Source organism: Hippoglossus stenolepis, chromosome 3 (assembly GCF_022539355.2).
Source record: "Hippoglossus stenolepis isolate QCI-W04-F060 chromosome 3, HSTE1.2, whole genome shotgun sequence".
In the NCBI taxonomy this organism is placed as follows: domain Eukaryota; kingdom Metazoa; phylum Chordata; class Actinopteri; order Pleuronectiformes; family Pleuronectidae; genus Hippoglossus; species Hippoglossus stenolepis.
Window position 1 is genome coordinate 3,062,405 of NC_061485.1, and position 19,084 is coordinate 3,081,488.

General features: G+C 42.8%; 1 protein-coding gene across 13 annotated transcripts in view; it reads left to right on the plus strand.

Moving 5' to 3' along the window:
* Window positions 1-19,084, plus strand: part of ptprt (protein tyrosine phosphatase receptor type T) — a 254,304-nt gene that overhangs the window by 111,994 nt on the left and 123,226 nt on the right. For all 13 annotated transcript variants that reach the window (XR_004695112.2, XM_035152935.2, XM_035152937.2 and 10 more), the window contains exons 9-11: window positions 4,234-4,349; window positions 4,616-4,796; window positions 15,191-15,300. Coding sequence is in view for 12 of the 13 variants with exons in the window: in XM_035152935.2 (XP_035008826.1) it covers window positions 4,234-4,349; window positions 4,616-4,796; window positions 15,191-15,300 (407 nt within the window). In the remaining variant the exon portion in view is untranslated. The remainder of the gene's footprint in view (window positions 1-4,233; window positions 4,350-4,615; window positions 4,797-15,190; window positions 15,301-19,084) is intronic.

The following is a 19,084-nucleotide window of genomic DNA, read 5'->3' on the forward strand; positions in this document are numbered from 1 at the left end:
AACTAAAAAGGTCAAGGTTTTTTACGTTCTATGTTATTTTAAATGGGTTGAAACAGCGAGATCGATGCCTCAGACTTACTGACAGTCAGTTGAGCTTGTTGCGTGTCAGTGGGACCTTTAAACCACAGCTCCCACTCTACATCAGAATCTCAAGATGGCCGCACCCAGGTCTGTGGTATCCTGGCTTCAATTTGTACAAAGGGAGGACGTCTTTAGTTCCAGTTTAGAAATAGCGACCAGGTTGCATCTATTAAAAACCTTACACTCTACCAGAGCAACCTTCTGGCACGTTAGGCAACGAAGTGCTATTTGTGGTCGGTGTAGTTTGCTGGCTGCTCTGTTGTCCTTTAACAGTGACCAATGAGCCACTAGTATCCCCTGGTGCACTGTTACTCACTGCTTGGCCTTGTCACACTGCTGCCAGCTGTGCCATGTGAAATGCCCTCTCACAGTGGGCGATGGCTCACATGCCAACCCCTTGGCCCGTCCTGATTAATGATGGTGGGACGGTGTCCCTCCGGAGCGACGATGACTCTTCCTCTGCACACACAGACGTGGCCTCTCTTGTCCCACCCCCCCGTCTACTGGGGGATTCGTTCATTCACAGATATTCACCAGACATCCATCTATCCCCCAGATTCACCTGGTTGGGTTTGTACCTGTGTTTTCTGTCTGTTGCTGCTTGTTTCGACCTGTTGCCACGTGTCACAGTCACGGACGCATGTTGACGGAGGGGAAAGGGAAAAGGGGCGAAGAGGAAGAGACAATAAATCAGATGGATGATGCGACAGATCTGGTATTTTTCATGGCAGCCAGGGAGAAACCATCATCGACTAAACGACGTAAACAAAGTTATGATTCAAATAACCTCTCCTCCTCCTCTCTCTCTCTCCACCTCTCCCTCTGTTAGCATCTCACCTCATCATTCTCCGTTCATCTTTTCTCCTCTTCTCATGTTTTTCTGTCTCCTCTCTCCCAAACGTTTGACCTCGGGTTGAAACGGAAGAAACAAGAGATACGCCGGAAACACGAGGAAACAGGGAGTCAGATAATCATCCTGAAAGCAAATTTAGTTTTTGATTAAACAATAACGTGAATTACTATTTTTAAATACAACACTTATGCAAGCTTTAATTAGATTTTACTTTAACGAGCAGCCTCTCTGCTCTTTCTGTTGTTCATTTTATTTTTTTTAATCCACTTCCCCCAACCCAGAAATTCACAATCTGTTAGCAGCGTCTCCAACTGAGCACGACCGCCAGATTATCTGAAAGATTAGCTTCCATCATACCCAGCTGAAAGACTCCTGGATTAAGTGGGTGGTGGTGGTGGTGGTGGTGGGGGAGATGGTTGGACGGGGGATTTATTCGGCTGCTGTCTGTTGTATTTCGTCCCGTCCCCCCTCAGACCTCAGAGCATAAATCCGATTTCGCTAACATGGTTTTGAGTCTTTGCAGAAACAAGAGAGGAGCTTTGATTTATTGCTGTTCTTCTGGAAAACTGTATGACTTCATTCTCCCTCTCCGGCTCTGTGCTGTGGGATTGTGTCGCACTAATTGAGGAGTCACAGTGTGTGTGCGTTCGTTACGGTGCATCACTTCATCTGTTGGAGCATAATTACACGTTAGCTCACTTGTTGTTCTCTGGAGGACCTTGACTCTGAAAACAGGAATCATGTTTAGTTTTTATTTAATTTCCACTGAAATGTTTTTGTCCTCGTGTGTTTTTCTATTCCTCATCAGTCCGGCAGCAGAGACACATTTTGTGAACTGATTGAACTCGTGCTGTTGTGGCTGCAGCTATCCCAGCATGCACTGGGCTACTGGGTCATTAACTGGATTATTAAGATGCATATTTTAGATTCATTTAATATTTTGGCCCCTAAAATCAAGAGCTCAGCCTTTGTATTGGAATCTCTGCTTCTCTTCATCATTGATTGATGGAAATCAGAGGGCCTCTGCTGCCTGCAGACAAACAGGCTCGTGAGGGATTTCATTTTATTATCTGGTAAGAATAAAAAGCGAATGTCTTTGTGGGAGTTCGAGTGCGTCACGACGACCTGCAGGAGTTTTGTCTTCGTTAAAGTGGAAAGACGGCGAGCAGCGGATGCCAGGTTGTCTGATTCCGTCTCAGTCAGATGTGTGAGAGCTTGTTTCCTGCTGTGCTGACCTGAGGATCGGGTTATACATCAGCCCCCACCACCACCACCCCCTCGCGGCTCTCTTTGTTGCCAAATGTCAGTCTGCCAGTGTCTTATCCATGAATGGTAAATTACTTTACAGGCTTTGGTTTTTATTAAGTAGAAACAGACTCTTTAAGCCATGAGGCACCACAGGGAGTCTGAAGTCTGCACTCAGACTCACAAATATAATCACACACATAGAAAAGAGTTCTCTTTGAACTACAAGTACACACTCATTACTATTAACACACACACACACACACACACACACACACACACACTAAACAATCGAATCGCCTCCCATCTCAGATGGCCTCTAAGATGGTTTATCTCTGGTGCCGTTGTCTAATCTCGTCTCATTAGCGGATCAACAACATTTACAGTAAGTAGCTTGTTTGAACGAGCTCATAATGAAACTGGCTTCATGCACAGTCTTTTGGGGTTAAAGTGAGGATTAGGTTTAAGTCTAAGAGCTCGATCCGTTATTAGGGGAGGCAGCATCCATTTGTTTGGCTCCTTCAAATTGAATCAGTGAATCATAACCATGACAAGGTTTTACCATTGACTTTAGTTTAGGTTCCAGTGAAGCAACTAGAACAACAGATACAACTTTGTATCAGCAGAGTCTAAATAATCCGAGTTGTTCTTCTTGTCGAACGGTAGAATTATCTTTAATAACACAAATTCACGAGTCACGTTGTTCCTCCAACAACGGACACACACACATTGAATTAGCTTTTCACCTCAGAGCCCCAGAAGAAAATCATTCCTCCTGTGCAGGTGTCTGTTCTTTCCAGATTTCACACACACACACACACACACACACACACACACACACACACACACACACACACACACACACACACACAGACACACACACATATTGTGGGTAAAGTTTTCTATTTTCATGCTGTGAATTTCCCCGTAGCTCCACTAAGTATCTGGTGAGCTGTTCTGGGTGCCTTCATTAGCTGATAGTAATTAGGTGAACAGAAAGATTCGGTTTGAACAGGCTTGTCAGTGTGCAGTCAGTCGTGCAGCACAAACCTGCGGATGAGAGCCCAACATATGGCTGGAACAATGCCTTGTGTGTGTCTGTGTGTGTGTGTGTGTGTGTGTGTGTGTGTGTGTGTGTGCCTGTTGCAGGTTGTGCATGTTCCTCGAGCACTTTTTGGATTTGTACCTCCGTGCGGGGCGTGTGCACGTGTGGATGACATATGGGAAAACTCCAAATGCCTGCTGACCAACATGGGGATTTATGTGCTAATCGCTGGCTTGTGGTTTTGTGGGCTTTTCTGTTTTGACACATAACTGGTGGTCGCACAATCTGTCCACAACAGATCACAGCCTGGGAACTCTGGACATGCTTCCATTCCTCCGTGCTCCACCAGCGGCACTGAAACAAACCCGCTGTCGGTCAGTAAACACAGCGACTGGATCTGCTGTCAAAATCCTGCTCCCGCAAAACTCTAAGTGATGAGTCGAACTCGTCGATCTACTGAACCAAACCTCGACTGTTTGGAAGGAAAGTGGATTCAAAGTGTTTGTTTTTCTTGTCGAAACAAAACCGATGAAATACACAGTTTAAAAAAAATTAAGATTAATTGAGCAGTTAAGTTTTGCGTGTGTCACTTTGCAAACAGCGTGCCGTGACTGATTAACTCGACGTACAATTTCCCCCCAATTTAACGCATGGCTGCTGCTGCAAAAGGTCTTAATCACAAACACAAATTGCTCCGGGAGAGTTAAGTGGTGCTCTTTTGTCATATTGCACAATTTATGGAAAGTAGTGATGAGGAATGTTCATTGAGAGGAACTTGAGCTGGTGCACGGGGTGAATGGACAAGTCGTTCCTTCACGGGAGATGTGTTGTGTTGTCTGGACGAGTTAGAAAGAAAAGCTCAACTTCTCGGATGTGGCCGGTGCCGCGCTGGCAAAAAGAAATCTGTCCACGTACTCAATGAAATGTTTCCTGTCCATCAAATTGCCCTCTCTCTCTCTTTCTGAATCGAGGAACTAACTTGCCCGTCTCTCTCTCCCCCCCTCTACAGATCCAGTCCACGGTCCCCAGAGCGTCAACGTGGTGGACGTCAGAGCGCGGCAGCTGACGATACAGTGGGAGACGTTTGGATATGCGGTCACACGCTGCCACAGCTACAATCTGACGGTACGCACAGCCGGCCACGTTTTCTGCTGCAGCTGCAAACTCCCTGATGCTTGTTGCTTTGTGTGGGAGTTCATTATTCTCCGCCGTGAAAGCATTGGTGAAAAGCATTGTTCCTTTTTGTTTTAACAAGTTAACTTTTGGCAAAGCACAGTGTTCATCACAGTAATACACATTCTTTCCCAGCTTTGCAAAGTTAAGGACGGTTTTGTTTTGGTTATCTCTGTAGCTGCAGTGGAACAAATCCTCTCTTTCCCTTCGCGCTCCAGGTGCAGTACCAGTATGCGTTCAACCAGCAGGAGTTCTCGGCAGAGGAGTTGATCCAGACGTCGTCCCACTACACTCTGAGGGGGCTGCGGCCCTTCGTCACCGTCAGACTGAGACTGGTGCTGGCCAACCCCGAGGGCAGCAAGGAGAGCGAGGAGATAGTCAAACAGACAGAAGAGGACGGTGAGTTGAAACTAGATATTCCAGCCAGCAGAGGTCTGACTGGAGCCTCCAGAGAATGATTCACTGTACAGCAACAGCAGGTTGGGTCGTATAGACTGGAGGGAAACTGGGAAACCTGCAGAACCCCAGGCTCGTCCATCAGGAAATACAAAGTAGGAATGTTGCTGTCCAACCCATCGACAGGCGGGTTTGGGAAACCACTCTCCAGCAGTTCAGGCCTCTTAGTTCGAGGATGTTTGAGTTTAATCACATTGATTGAACATCACAAAGTAATAATCCACCTCTTTGACCGGATCTACGGCCAAAACCTGACGTGTTCTTTTGTGACCCAGGTCTTTTGACTATATTACATCTTCAGGAGATTAAAAAAATTACCTTTAGAGCCCAAACCTGCATTATTTGTATTATCACCAAAATTAAAGCAGTGAAAAAGTCTCTTCCTAAAAAAGGTTTGAGTATTAAACGCTCAAACAAAGTGACAGTTAGCGAGGAGAAGAAAATGGAATATACACTAAGAGTTTGAGCTTTTATTGTCTTCTCATAGTTCAGGGTTAAAAAATTCTTGTTTGCTGGTAAAGTATTTTATTGACGTGCTGGTTGCAGAATGTCTTGTTGGGATGTTTTTCTGTTTTTCTACCCTCCGGTGATCAGGAAATAAAAAAAACTAACGAACTAAATAACTAAAGCAATGCATGAAACCGCCCGAAGCGAACAGGGCATTCATCAGAGACACGCTGGGCCTGTAGTCCCGCGGGTTTGATCCCTGCAATATCCAGAAAATTGTATTAATCATCAGCAATGTGCTATTATTTTGCCCTTGATCAAAAAGCTGTGCGGTGCTGACACACTCCTCAAAAATAAATGTTCCCAAGCAGCCGGAGTCATTTTCAAAACAACATTTAAAGCTCCTGTTTCCTTTCCGCAGGGCTCCGTGTTCCACTAATTCAGAACAGAGTGTTTTGCCTCCTAATAATTCACGGCTGCCTCACATTCCTCTCAACAACATGCAGGCGATAAACGGGGAATAGCTGGAGTCCATTAGAGCAGCGGCTGATAAGCAGGATAAAAACCTTCTAATGATCCCAAATCTCTCATCTCTCCCCCCCGACCTCCTCGGGGCTCGCTGTTCTTCTCCTGATCTCATAACTAATATCCTCGGAATCTAGCTTCTGGGGAACATCACGCTTCAGCCTGAAAACCCGTACCTCTACGAGCTGAACGCACACACACACACACACACACACACACACACACACACACACACACACACACACACACACACACACACACACACACACACACACACACACACACACACACACACACACACACACACACACATACACACACACACACACACAGCGTAAGTTGTCTGAACCCTGACAACAGAAGAGCGTTACTGGGGAGCAGCGATGGCTTTGGGGAGAAGGGGTAAAAAAGAAAAAAGAAAATCCTTAATTGTTTTGTTCTTAATTGTTTTTTATTTAACCATCATTAATCTCCTAGTTGTAATTCAGTAATTAGGGAACAGAACAGCAATTGTTCACACGGAGGCTAATTGCTGTTTGTACGTTAATGGCTTTATGGAGCTTGAGCTGCTGCAAATGAAGCTGATTCTTCTTCGCTCTCTCACTCACACACACACACACACACAGACACACACGCACACGCACACACACACACACGCACACACACGCACGCACACGCACACACACTACGTATGCATACATCTTTTACTATTTAATGTTACTTATGAGATATGCGTTATCCCATAATGAGAGGCATGATGCCGTATTTAATATTAAGATATGAAATTGCCATTTTCTCAGCTTTAAATTGCATGTCCTTGTTTTCCATTGCTTTACCCAGTGGAAGCTACACTTCTAAGATTTACAGCATATTAACATGCACAGACACAGACACACACACACAGACACACACACAGACACACACACACACAGTGTACCCAGTCACGAACCCTTTGACTGTCTCAGTATGAGACATCCAGCTTTGTTACTATGACACATCCACTAGAAAAATATTCTTGGTTCCACGCTGCTGAAAAGTTAAAGATCCCCCATGTTTACTGCAGCAGCTGATTGCTTTTGTTCCGCTGCTCGTCCCCGCAGCGCTAATTGCCTCCCGGAGTGTATGAGAAGTTCAAGTGTCTCAAGAAATATAAGTCAGAAAGTGAAAAATGCCTAAACAAGGTTAAAGTTTCACTCTGGAGGAAGCAGAGCCGCTCGTGGATGGAGACGAGTTCAAAAGTGAAAAGTTTGAACCTACACACCGAAAAATACAAACATCTTCGCATTCTTTTAAAAAAATAAATAACACTGCAATAGTTGTTTGTTGCATTTGTCGACATAATTGCACACACTGGGAGGTCGGGCTGTTTTTAAAAGACAACTCTCTAAATAACCCACGTTTGTGTGTTTCATAAACTCCACGTGTCTCTTCCAGCTGTCTGTCCGCTCATACTGACAGAAGACGATGTTGAGACCACACACTCTCACACTCACACACGTATACAGTTGCACACAAACACACAAGGAGACTCGCCTCAGAGACAAACGTCGGCTCCACTTATCGTACACACCAACCTATTAACCTAACCGTGAAACACCTATTTGTCAGGTAGCTGTCAGGTCGGCTCAATGCAGCTGCTTCACCGCCGGGCCGCTATTCATCAAATATGTGCCACGGGAAGTCGTGCAGCTGTCTCGCCCGCACCGCGCTGACCTTTCCCTCCACGAATCAACGTTACACAACTACTTTGCATCGGTAAACATGTTCTGAGGGCAGTGGAATGCCACCTGCATTACGGTGGATCAATGTATCAGCAAGCTATCGTCAAAGTGCCCTCGAGCAAAGGGTTTCCCCCTCTTTAACTCCGAGTGAAGCTACACTGACAATCTGCCACTAAGTGAGGAGGTTCAACGTCCTTTTCTTTTTATTTGACGCAATTAAATGTCGGTCATGAGAAGGTTTAAAGATGATATACACCCCCTCCCCCCCTTAAATCATGCATTGGTTAGAGTCAGAATCTCTGTATTTATCAGTGGAGGAGCATGAAATCCTCGGCACATACGTGAAAAGCATCAACTACATGCAACCTACACACAAAGCACAATCAAATAATCACTGGACAGTGCTAGTAAAGTCCAAATCTTCACAGGGAACCATTCATTACTTTACCCAGGTTGCATTGTTAAACAAAAAAGGGATTCTTAATATTTAAGTCTTTATTAAAAACAGTAAAATCGTTCTTTATTCCGCTGCATCTCGTTTTTCTTCAGTGTCCTTTACTCACATTGAAGTGAACAGTGAACCTCAATCTTTGATTTCTGTCCTGCTTCAACATTTTACACATATGATACCTATATTAACATTTAGCTTATTAACCCAATCAACCTGTTCCACGATAAAACAATCGATCGTTGCTCCTGAAGACTCTGAACTGCAGCCCGACTGCTCTAGATTGACGTTTCTAGATCACATGAAATGCTTCTATGGAAACATTTGACATCAAATTTAATTGCAAAAACAGAAAAAGGGCTTAGCATTGTTCTAAAATATCAGAAATAACATGTTGTCAGTAACGTAGCTGACAGCGATCAGCCTTCATGTTGTTTTCGTCTGACGGGCTCGATATCCCATCAGAGGTCAGGCAGCAGATATTAAATATTACAAACAGATTTTAAATCCCCCATATTTGTGACATGTTTATATCCTTATGAATAACCCTGCGTCTCTGTCTGAGAGTAGAACTCTGTTCTCGCTCCGGGGACAATCACAGACGTGGAGACTTAATAATCCGTCTCTCTTCAGAGTGCAGGGTCTTTTCTGAGAGGCAGCGTTTGTTCTTTTTATTTTTGTTTCTCAACCGCTGTCATTTTTTACCTAAAAGACAATTCATCAAAGTCATTCAGTCGAACAATTGCACTTGTCTGTGGTCTTTTAATAGTTTTAACTGTTTCTTTGGTAAATCGAGGATCAGAAAAATGCTCTGAACCCACAAAGAGCTCATCAGAGCAAAGTTTGAAAGGAATAAAAGATTCACTCTCATTGACCTGTGTCGCTGCTGCTCTGGGTTTTCTTCTCGTTTAAGAACCAAATCTTCAAAACATGTTTTCATCACAACGTTTAACAGATTATCCTGTTTTACAGCGACATCGTGTTTTCATCACCGAACTCTTAGATTACAGGACAAGATGCTGAATGTCCCTGTATACAAAACAACACTCACATGTTTATGGAGATGGTGCTTTGTCATATTAGTATTAGTATGTATATAGTTTTATATATATATAGAAGTATTTGTAATTTGTTACTTATATTCTACTCTCAAAAAAGTTCGAAACTTCTAAAAACTTCCAGGCACTTGGACAGAAACGTTTAACCTGATGATGAGGTGTCAGACCCTTCCCCCTGTTTTCACAGCATCAAATAACTCATTCAATCCAGACTTAGTAGAACTTTTAACTCTTGACGATTCAATGAGGTGAGTGGGAACCACCTCAAACTGATGGTCAGCTTATAGAAGAACCACCGTTAACCATCCATCCACCAGCAGAGAACAAGTTATCAACACCACGAGCAAGTAAAACAACCAGAAAACCCAACGGGACAGAAAACCAATGTTTACTTCTACAAATATTTGATGAGCATGAAAATAATTAAAGAGGAAAGGGTCCTCTGTGACATTCCTAGAATTCTCTTACAATTTCATTTTGCTCTTAATCTTCATGGATGCAGCCACATATGCTTCGGCGAGACACAACATATTTTATTTGCAGAAAAATGATCCAATTTGGTGGGAAACACCTGCTCAGACCGTCGGGAGCTAACGCTTCCTTCAAAACCCAGGAAAATACCAACGGCCTGAAATCACAACAGCTAACACAGCCCTGTCCTGTAATCCTTACATCACAATGTGTAATTTAATCTTAATCCAGTCCAGCAGCACTGCTGCTATCTGCCGCCTGCCGGCGTTCAATCAAGATGTGTTTGTGTTCCCGGGGAGGATAAACCTCCTCTGTGATGAAATCTGAAATAACAAGAAGAACGTCCGTGTGGAAACATTGATTTTCCATGGATTACTGCATGTTTCCATACGTGTGCACGAGACCTTATGAGGTGATTCCTCCAGAAAATCATAGTCCTACAAAAAGAACATGAGAATACGAAATACTTGCATTGGGATGCATTTGTAAAATTAATAATTGTGATTATCGTTATTACTTGTACATGTTTAAATGCTCTGATGTTCAGAAAACACATCAGTGTCCTCAGACTGTCCATCGCTGCAGCTCCTCTCTTCAGCCTCTGTCTGAAACACTCGGTTTTAGCTCCAGCTTCTGCGGAGAATTCAAACCAAAGTATTTATTACATATTTGTTGGATGTTACTTGGTTCAACTTCTATTTGGTGAAATTCCACTGAGCTGCAGCAGCATCTTCTCGTCAATCTCGATTACACATCGTGCAAAATAATCCCCGACATCGCCGATCTCCATCACTTCAGCTCAACACAAGTTGCTGCTTCAAACCTCTGAACAATGAACAATGAATAAAAGTCAAAATTTGCATATAAACAAGCAGGTCGGTTGCTTATCATAATAAAAGCCTGGAAAGAGGCCGATAGAGAAAACAAGAGGAATGAACGCGGCAGAGGAAACTGAGATTTAATTCATGGCCGCAAAGAGAATTCAAATTGAACTAAGGATTTAGAGAGAGAGAGAGAGAGAGAGAGAGGAAGTTAGTAAATAGAACAACAGGAATAGAAAATAAAGGAGAGAGATTGATGGGAGGATGAATGGAAGTGAGAATCAGGAAGAGAGAGGGAGCTGGTTTAATGAAGGAGGCCGTCCATTGTGCACGATGGTGAAAGTTAATCAAGTTATGATTAATGTGTTACAGCTGCTGTTATCTCTTCAATGAAGCCTGTTGTCTTCTGTGTCACACACACACACACACACACACACACACACACACACAGCACACACACATACTCATAGACACACACACACACACAGACACACACACACACATACTCATAGACACACACACAAGTTACCAGCATGTCAGTGTCGTAGTAGTCGTAATACGGATAGCGAGTCATAGAAGGCTCATACACAACTGACACACACAGACACACACACAGACACAGACACACAAGTGAGGAGTGATAAGGTGTTGAATAAAAATGGCAGCATCTAATTGCGTTTCTTTGTTAAGGTAATTTGATATGCTCCACAGACGGGGGCCTTAATCAACACCTTGGAATTACTAATCAAAATATTCTTATGTTAGACTTCTCTGTGTGTGTGTGTGTGTGTGTGTGTGTGTGTGTGTGTGTGTGTGTGTGTGTGTGTGTTTGTGTGTGTGTGTGTGTGTGTGTGTGTGTGTGTGTGTGTGTTGGTGTCTATGAACAGTGGTTCATCCGGGGACATTAACCCCAGGTAGGACTCAAACATGCCGCGTCGTCGTGTTTTTATGTAAACACAATAATTAGAAAGTGACTGGTTTTGAGGAGTGTTATTAATGTTTCATTCTTTTTAACTATGTAGATGTCATAATATGCCAAAAATCACACGATATCATTTAAGCAAAACATAGCATCAGTTAATGTTGTACAATCCTCTAGATTTGTTATATCGCCCAGAAAATATGACTATGTCCACACGACTCTTCTCAGTCGACATCTGGATCCACATCTGGATCCAGATGACTGAATCGGTCTGATTCATCTTCATTTGTCGACAACATATCAGTGAGGTCATCGCTAAATCACACAAATTAATCAAATCAATATGGTTAATTATACTTTATGTACATATTTAGTGGTGTGGTGAATGAAAAGTGCTTCCCCAAAATATTATAAATACATATAAATGTGTGTTTGAGCAGGAAATTCAGAGGAAAGACGATGTGCCAAGTGTTTTCAGTTACTTTGTTTTACTTTCCAATAGATTCCACTGAAAAGGTTAAAATCATCGAAAAATAACAAATTCAAAAAGGTGATATTGAGACTGAATTCTTACGTTTAATTAGAAGCACTTTGATTTCTCAGGATCTAGAAGAAGGGAATGTCTCTGTGATGCTTTGAACCTCGAGTCATCGGTTTAAAGTTTCAAAATCCAGACTTAATGGTCGTCAACCATTAATGGAGGAGAACAACAAGGTCGGCTGCACTTTACACCAGCGTCCAACACCAGTGCAACATTTCTTGGTTTTAGAAATTGTGTTGTATTCTCAGTTTAATTGGCTTTATCGTGCATGTTTAGTAATGTGACGCGGTGACACCGGACCGAAGAGGAATCTGATCTCACATCAGACCCATGTTATTTCCACACCAGCAGTGGAAGCTGTGAATCACATGTTTAGGTGAAATCCTCAAGAGTAAAAGGAAAAACTGTGGCACATCCATCTTTTTTTCAGATTTTGTTGGATTCAATTTGTGGCTGTAAACGCTTGTGAAGCTTTTGTTCCACTGGAGACGAAGACAATAATACAAACTTCAGGCTCATTTTTCACGTTGTGTGACCGACACCGTGTCGACACTCGGCTGCAGCGGCTCACAGCAGAATAAACTACGTCCATCATTAACATTATACACAGGTGAGAGCAGATCAGAGGCGAGAGATCACAGCCTGGTTAAAAAAAAAAAAATCTTCCTGCCACCGTCGAGCGATCATCGAGAACAGAAATACGAGGTGATACGGGAAAGGCAGGAAATACACACACTTTCACACACGTTCTAACACACTGCCGTCACCCGTCCCTCCAGGCGCCGTCTGTCTCCCTCTCCTCAACATTTAGAACAATTCACACCCCTCAATGAAGTGTGTGCGTTACCGTCTCAGTGTGTGCTGCAGCGCCGTTGTGTGTCGTAGTGAAAAGGTGTGGACGTGTGTGTAACAGTGTGTATTTGTGTCTGACACGTCCTCTCTGTCAGCGCGGCCTCATAAAGCCCGAGAGCGCGACACAGCTCACGACCCACATGTTTAACCTCATATCGTTTGGGCTCTTGATTATTTTTTTTTATGATTCATTTGCTTTTTTCTCTCTCTCTCCTCCGTGAATCACTTTTGTGAGATCTCTCTGCTCTCGACCCCGTGCACGTGGGCGGAGACGTGCACGCTCTTGTCACCTGGTGGATTTTTTCCTGTGCGGAGTGGAGTCGTAAACCTGTCTGCCCCTCGCTGTTTGTGTGAATGTCACAGCTCAGGGCTTTTTACGACCCTACACGCGGGTGTTTACCTTCAGCTTCTCCTGCCGCTGATCCTCTAAGTGATGTCCCCAGGACTCGGTGTTGTCCTGTTTAAACTTTGACTCCATCCCTCGTCTTCTTCCTCTTCTTCTTCTTCTTCTGGCTCTCCCCAGCACACACAGGTCTGAAATGTAACTCGTGGGCAAACTGCTGACTTTAACAACTTACTTTTTTTTACTCAGCCCGTAGTTCTTAGTTTTATATATTGTATTCTTTAGGTCTCTGCAGAAATTACTGAAATTGCTCCTCAGCCGATGTTCCTCCTTCGTAAGAGAGCAAAGAACGATTAGTTCGATTCTAGGTCTCACTACATAGAGGTGTTTTTTTTTTAAATGCTTTAATTTCCCTGAAACTGGTGAAACAAGTGCTACAGTGGTTAATCTATCATGTCTCAGATTAAAGCTAGAAGTTTAAATTTTAGCCTCAAACTACCTTTTTCCACTTCAGGTGCAACTCACTTGATTAAAGGTGCAGAACAACACAAAAACAAGTTATTGTGCAAAGACTCACAAACAGCACTGAGCCTCCCTCGAGGGAACATCTGAGCATTTAGACATCGGGCGTGAATTCCCCTCCTGACACGAGGCAGTCGGTTCCTTGACGTTGAGTGAATAATAGAAGTTAATGAACAGTTTGTTTGAGTTACGATATGAAAAGGAGTTTGATGTAACTGAAGGGGGGGCTCCCAGCTGCGAGTCAGAACATGTGCCTGAAGCAAAAGAAAACCAGTCTCTGCTCTGGGTTTTTGTCTCAGTAATTGTTCTATTGTTCATTGTCTAGATTTATCTCCGCGTGACATCATCACAGCTCATTTCCTTCATTTGAAATCACCGACAACGTGGAGCTGATCGGCTTCTGTTGTTGTATTCATCACGAGTGATATTCTGCCATTTTACATGTTGTGTCAGCAAAGCAACGGTTTAACTCAACTAAAAAAAATACAAAATAAATTTCATATAAACACATAAATATGTTTCTCAGTGAGATATCTTTGTCTAGTTTAGTAAAACTTTAATATTCAGTCTGTTTGTAATGAAAATGAGCAAAATTGGACCCTATTTGTTTTCAGAAAATACCTCTGAGTTCAGTTCTGGATAATATATATACTTGAAAAATTCAGCCTTTTGAAAAATACAAGAATTATAATGTCCCACGTCACAGTTCATTTGAGCAAATGTCTTTCATTGTACGATTTTCTGAAAGAAGCAGCGATTCTCATTCTGCCTGTCGGGGAAATTAGATTTCAAGTAACTTAACAGTTCTGATGAGTGGGAAACTTCAAATAACAGAATTAAATGATGAATGAAAATGGAAGTGAAATTTCATAAACGCAATATTCCTCCCTTTCTTCTTTCCCTTTCCTCTCGCCTTCTTCTCTTCCCACTCTCCGTCTACCCTCAGTTCAATATGCTGCCTCCCTCTGTGCTCACTTCCATATGCCTGTGGATTTATTTATACCAGGAGCAATATTGAATGATTATCACGGACCCGAGGACGAATTCTGTCCCAGTGTGTGAGGAGAGTATTATTGGATATTCTGGGCAATATTTTGTGATGTTCTCAACAACACTGAGTGTGAGTTTTCGAGATGATTTAGTTTTTACTGCGTCTTTCTTCTTCTTGTTCGTTAGACGTTGATCTGAGGCTGGAAAACTGGAGCTTTTGCAACATCAGTCAATCGCTCACGAGTTTATTCTGAGGTCGTGTTTAACCGTGCTTTTGTGTTTGGGTCAAATTTGTCCTGTTTAGACGTGTGAAGGACCAAGGCCTCATTACAGCCTCAACAATGTCCTGCTGACAACAATCAAACACATTTTCTCTTTTGTTTTAAGTGCCTATAAAAGTATGAACATATGTGGTGTTATTCATCAGTTTTGACCTCGAGAAAGAAACACGTCACCGAGCAGATCAAACATTTCACTGCTTGTTCATTGATTCAATCACAGCATTGATGGTTTACATCTGACTTGAATCGAACTCATGTATTATTACACATCAAACTGATATTTAGTGAAAATGGGACGAGTGTAAAGTTTCTTTAGTTTCCCAAACGTTTTTTTGTTTTTGTTTCTGTCGTTGAAATGATCCTAATAAAGTTCTGTTCACTCTCTGTCTCTACAGTCCCGGGCTCGGTTCCGATGGAGTCTCTGCAGAACACGCCTTACGAAGAGAAGATCTTCATGCAGTGGAAAGCTCCCAATGAAACCAACGGAGTCATCACACTATACGAGGTCGGTCATCGTCTACTAACAACACTTACATTCATTTGTGGACTTCGTGTTCGTGGGACGATCCAGACGTCTTCACCTTCGGCAGCTCTCATGTCGGCCATCTTTAAATACATCTCGGTCATTGGTTTAGAATATTCAGCAGCTTTAAACTGTAGAAACCCAAGAAAAATACTTTTTAAAGTGTAAGTTTCACAACGATTCAGTACAATATGACGATATAATCTAACATGTGAACGTAGCACATCTATGTTTACTGGTAAACAGAAAAAAACCATTGAGCAGTGAGCCTTCTTTTTCCAGATGGATACGATTTCAGATTGAAACCACCGGGTTACGACTGTGCAGCAGAGGCTCGCAGGTTTGATCCCAGGTTCAAAGCTAAGCTCTTGTCCCACATCTCACATTTCACCTTGACTCGCCTTTCGGCAGATTTCTGCTTCATTACAGCTGCAGCGTCTGTGTGAGTACGTCCTCAGCCACAAATCTCCTGGACCTCAGTCAGCCGCTGCTGAGAGAGGAGGAGATTGGTTCTGTTCCCTCCATCAGGAGATAGATGGAGGGAACAGAACGAGGCAGAGATAGAGCGGAATGGTGGATAGAAAACAGAAAGATACGACCGCAATTTTTTTATAAGATGAGTGCATTGATCTGCACATCATTCTTTGACCCAATATGATAAAGATTATCTCTTATTTTCCAAGAATACTACACAGGTCCAAATGAACAAGGGCTCGTTAAATGTGTGAAAGGGAAAGAAAGGAATCTTTGGGTGAGTAAGAATGAGGAAGCGAGTAAGGAGAGGAGGAGTTCAGGTAGAAGAGGGTTTGGATCCAATGTTTTCTGATCAACTCTCATTCTGACCATTTCATGTGAGGCCTCTTCAGGCTTTATATTATGTTGCAGACTCGTGGAAGAGTCTGTTTTAGTCTGTTGGGAAAAAATCTACCATTATAAAAGCTTTGAGTCTTTGGGGAAAGTTTGCTCCAGGATTTTGGGACTTTGCGTCTAACGGTTTGTTGAGTTCATCCAAAAGAGCGTTAGTGAGGTTGAGCAAAGACGCTTTGTCTGTTTCAACTGGTTTTAAAAAGCTGTATCTTAAAGATGCCCTGGATTTACTGGAATTGAAAGACCTTTCCAGACATAAGCTCCAGTAACGGCTGGTTGTGCGAATGTGTTTTCAAAATAATGAATCAGTTTTCTATGACACAAAGTGCAATGAGACGCAGCAAGTTAACGCTGCTTTTAAGTTACGAATTCAGCAACACACAAATCGAACCGAACATTTCAACAGACTATGAGGGACTAACAATCCTGAAATTCACGACACAGATGTTTACATATTGTGTTGCATACCTGTCCTCGTGATCAAGAGGCGATCGTGGATTACTGCGACGTTCAGTCTGCTCCTGATGCAGCACGAGTGGACGAGGAAGTAGCACTCGAGCAGAGCTTGTGACTCAACAGGGGGAAGTGATGTATTCAGTGTGAGTGGCGTCGGTTAAAGGCGTCAGAGAAACTCTTGGCTCTGTCCTCGCTTGTCAAGACACCAGCGAAGAACAGAAGGGATGAACAAATGAGAGTTAAGATTGTCTTTGTCCTTCATCAACGACAAAAAATAGTTTGATGCATAAACAGCTGTTACTGCTAACACCGGCTGTGTAGTGATAGTAAATACTTACATGTGGCACCTTTAAAGAAAAAGCAAACAAACAACGTGATCGGTATTTTTGTAGATGCATCAATTCAGTCAAGACTCAAAGTGTGTGTGTTGTGTAGTAGTGTGTCATGTTTGTCATATGTCTACCACATCACTGTCCGGTGCTGTTAGTATCAAACATGTGTTACATCCAGGAATAGACACGAAGGCTCGTCAGAATTAGCGATGAGCAGCTTTTCAGCTGACTGGAGACAAGTAGGGCTGCTCGTCCCCTGACGGTTCAGGTATTAGTGGTGATGCGGGGACCTGTTCATATCATCACATTATGGGGACATGCCTCCCTTAGGGGGACAAAGACCACGTCCCACGTTGAACCTTAAGGCGAGGGCGTGGTTAGGTGAAGGTCAGGGTCAGTCGTCGTTTGGGTCAAGGACAGAATGAAAGTCTCTGGGGAACAAATTTAAATCAGTGTGACGTCCTCCGAAGTCACGGAGACACGACCGGGTGTGTGAGCGTGAGCGGTTAGAGGCGGTTTATTCGGGTTGAAGTTGAGTTGAGCTCTCCATCTAATGAATTATTGACCTGTTGTCTGTCTCCTGTCTGCCTCTTATATCACTGCATCAAGGAGCTACCTCACACCGAGACCTGTGTGTGTGTGTGTGTGTGTGTGTGTGTGTGTGTGTGTGTGTGTGTGTGTGTGTGTGTGTGTGTGTGTGTGTGTGTGTGTGTGTGTGTGTGTGTGTGTGTGTGTGTGTGTGTGTGTGTGTGTGTGTGTGTTGAATAAAGTTCGTGAGGTATTGAATGAGCGTGTGAGGAAGAAAGTGATGAAACACGTTTGCAGGAGAAGTTATTCGAGTAGTCAGTGATAAAGTTTATTCTGAAGTTTGTCAATATGGTGTGTGTGTGTGTGTGTGTGTGTGTGTGTGTGTGTGTGTGTGTGTGTGTGTGAGAGGACGTGTGAACTAACGAGTACGAGTGTGTGTAAGTGGTTAAAACACATTTGTTAGGAAGTGATCTTGAAGTAAATGTGTGTTTGTGTGTTTGTGTTTAAAAAGATCCAGGACAGAAAGTCCTCAGACACAAGTAGAACATATTAATAACTGTACTTATGAAGCATGTATTTACTTCTTCATGTTTTATTTGAATTAATTAGATTTTTATATTCAGTTTAATTGAATTGTCACCTGATGCATCCTGACACGTGTAAACACCTGATTAAAATACGCAGCCCTTCTTTGCATAATCTGACTTTCTCACCTTCCTTTTTACAACTTTTAATACTAGAAACTTCAAACACAGAGTATTTTCCTGCTGGATCTCACCGGGGCAACGGTCAAACATAATTATCATAATTCTTGCATCTTTATTGTGCTTGTTTTCTTTGACCAGGAGCCGAGAGAATCTTTTATTTGATAAGAGACTAAGATTATGTTATTTTTCTATCAAACACCTTAAATCTGGTGCATGTTGATCCATGGTTAATATTTGGAGGCTTTTTTTACTTTACACAAAAGGTTTTTCACAAGTTACGCTTATAATTTTAATATGTATGTGATATTCTTAAGAAGACGCTCGGTCGACCAATCACATCTTAAGCAGAGTACAACAGCTTGATTGCTTCAGGGCTCGGGATCCCTGTGTACAATACATTTCAAATACACTGTACACAAGTATTATTACTATTATCCAGATATTGTTTTTACAGTTGCAGCTTCAGGTTTCAATCTGAAAGGTTGTCATACAAATACTTATCAAGGGCTCAGCTACAAATACTTTTAATTGTTTTTAAATATGTGTTGGACTCACTTCTTTGCTAAACACATTTTGTAAAATCAGATCTTCCGGAGTTATAGATGTACACTACGTTGTAATCCAGCCGCTGATCCCGACTCATCTCACAACCCCACACTTGTAACACACCGACATCTTACTTTGGCAGCATCTTCCTCTCATATAATTGCCCCTATTTTCTCCCAAGCCCCTCTCTACCTCCCGAACATCAATCTCCAGCCTCTCCTCTCTCTCTCCGCAGCACAAAGACCACTCAGTGCCGTCCCTGAGACCTCCATTAGACCTCGACCCGGAGCTTAAAAAACACTCCGCACTCTATAAACCTCGCGGGACCAT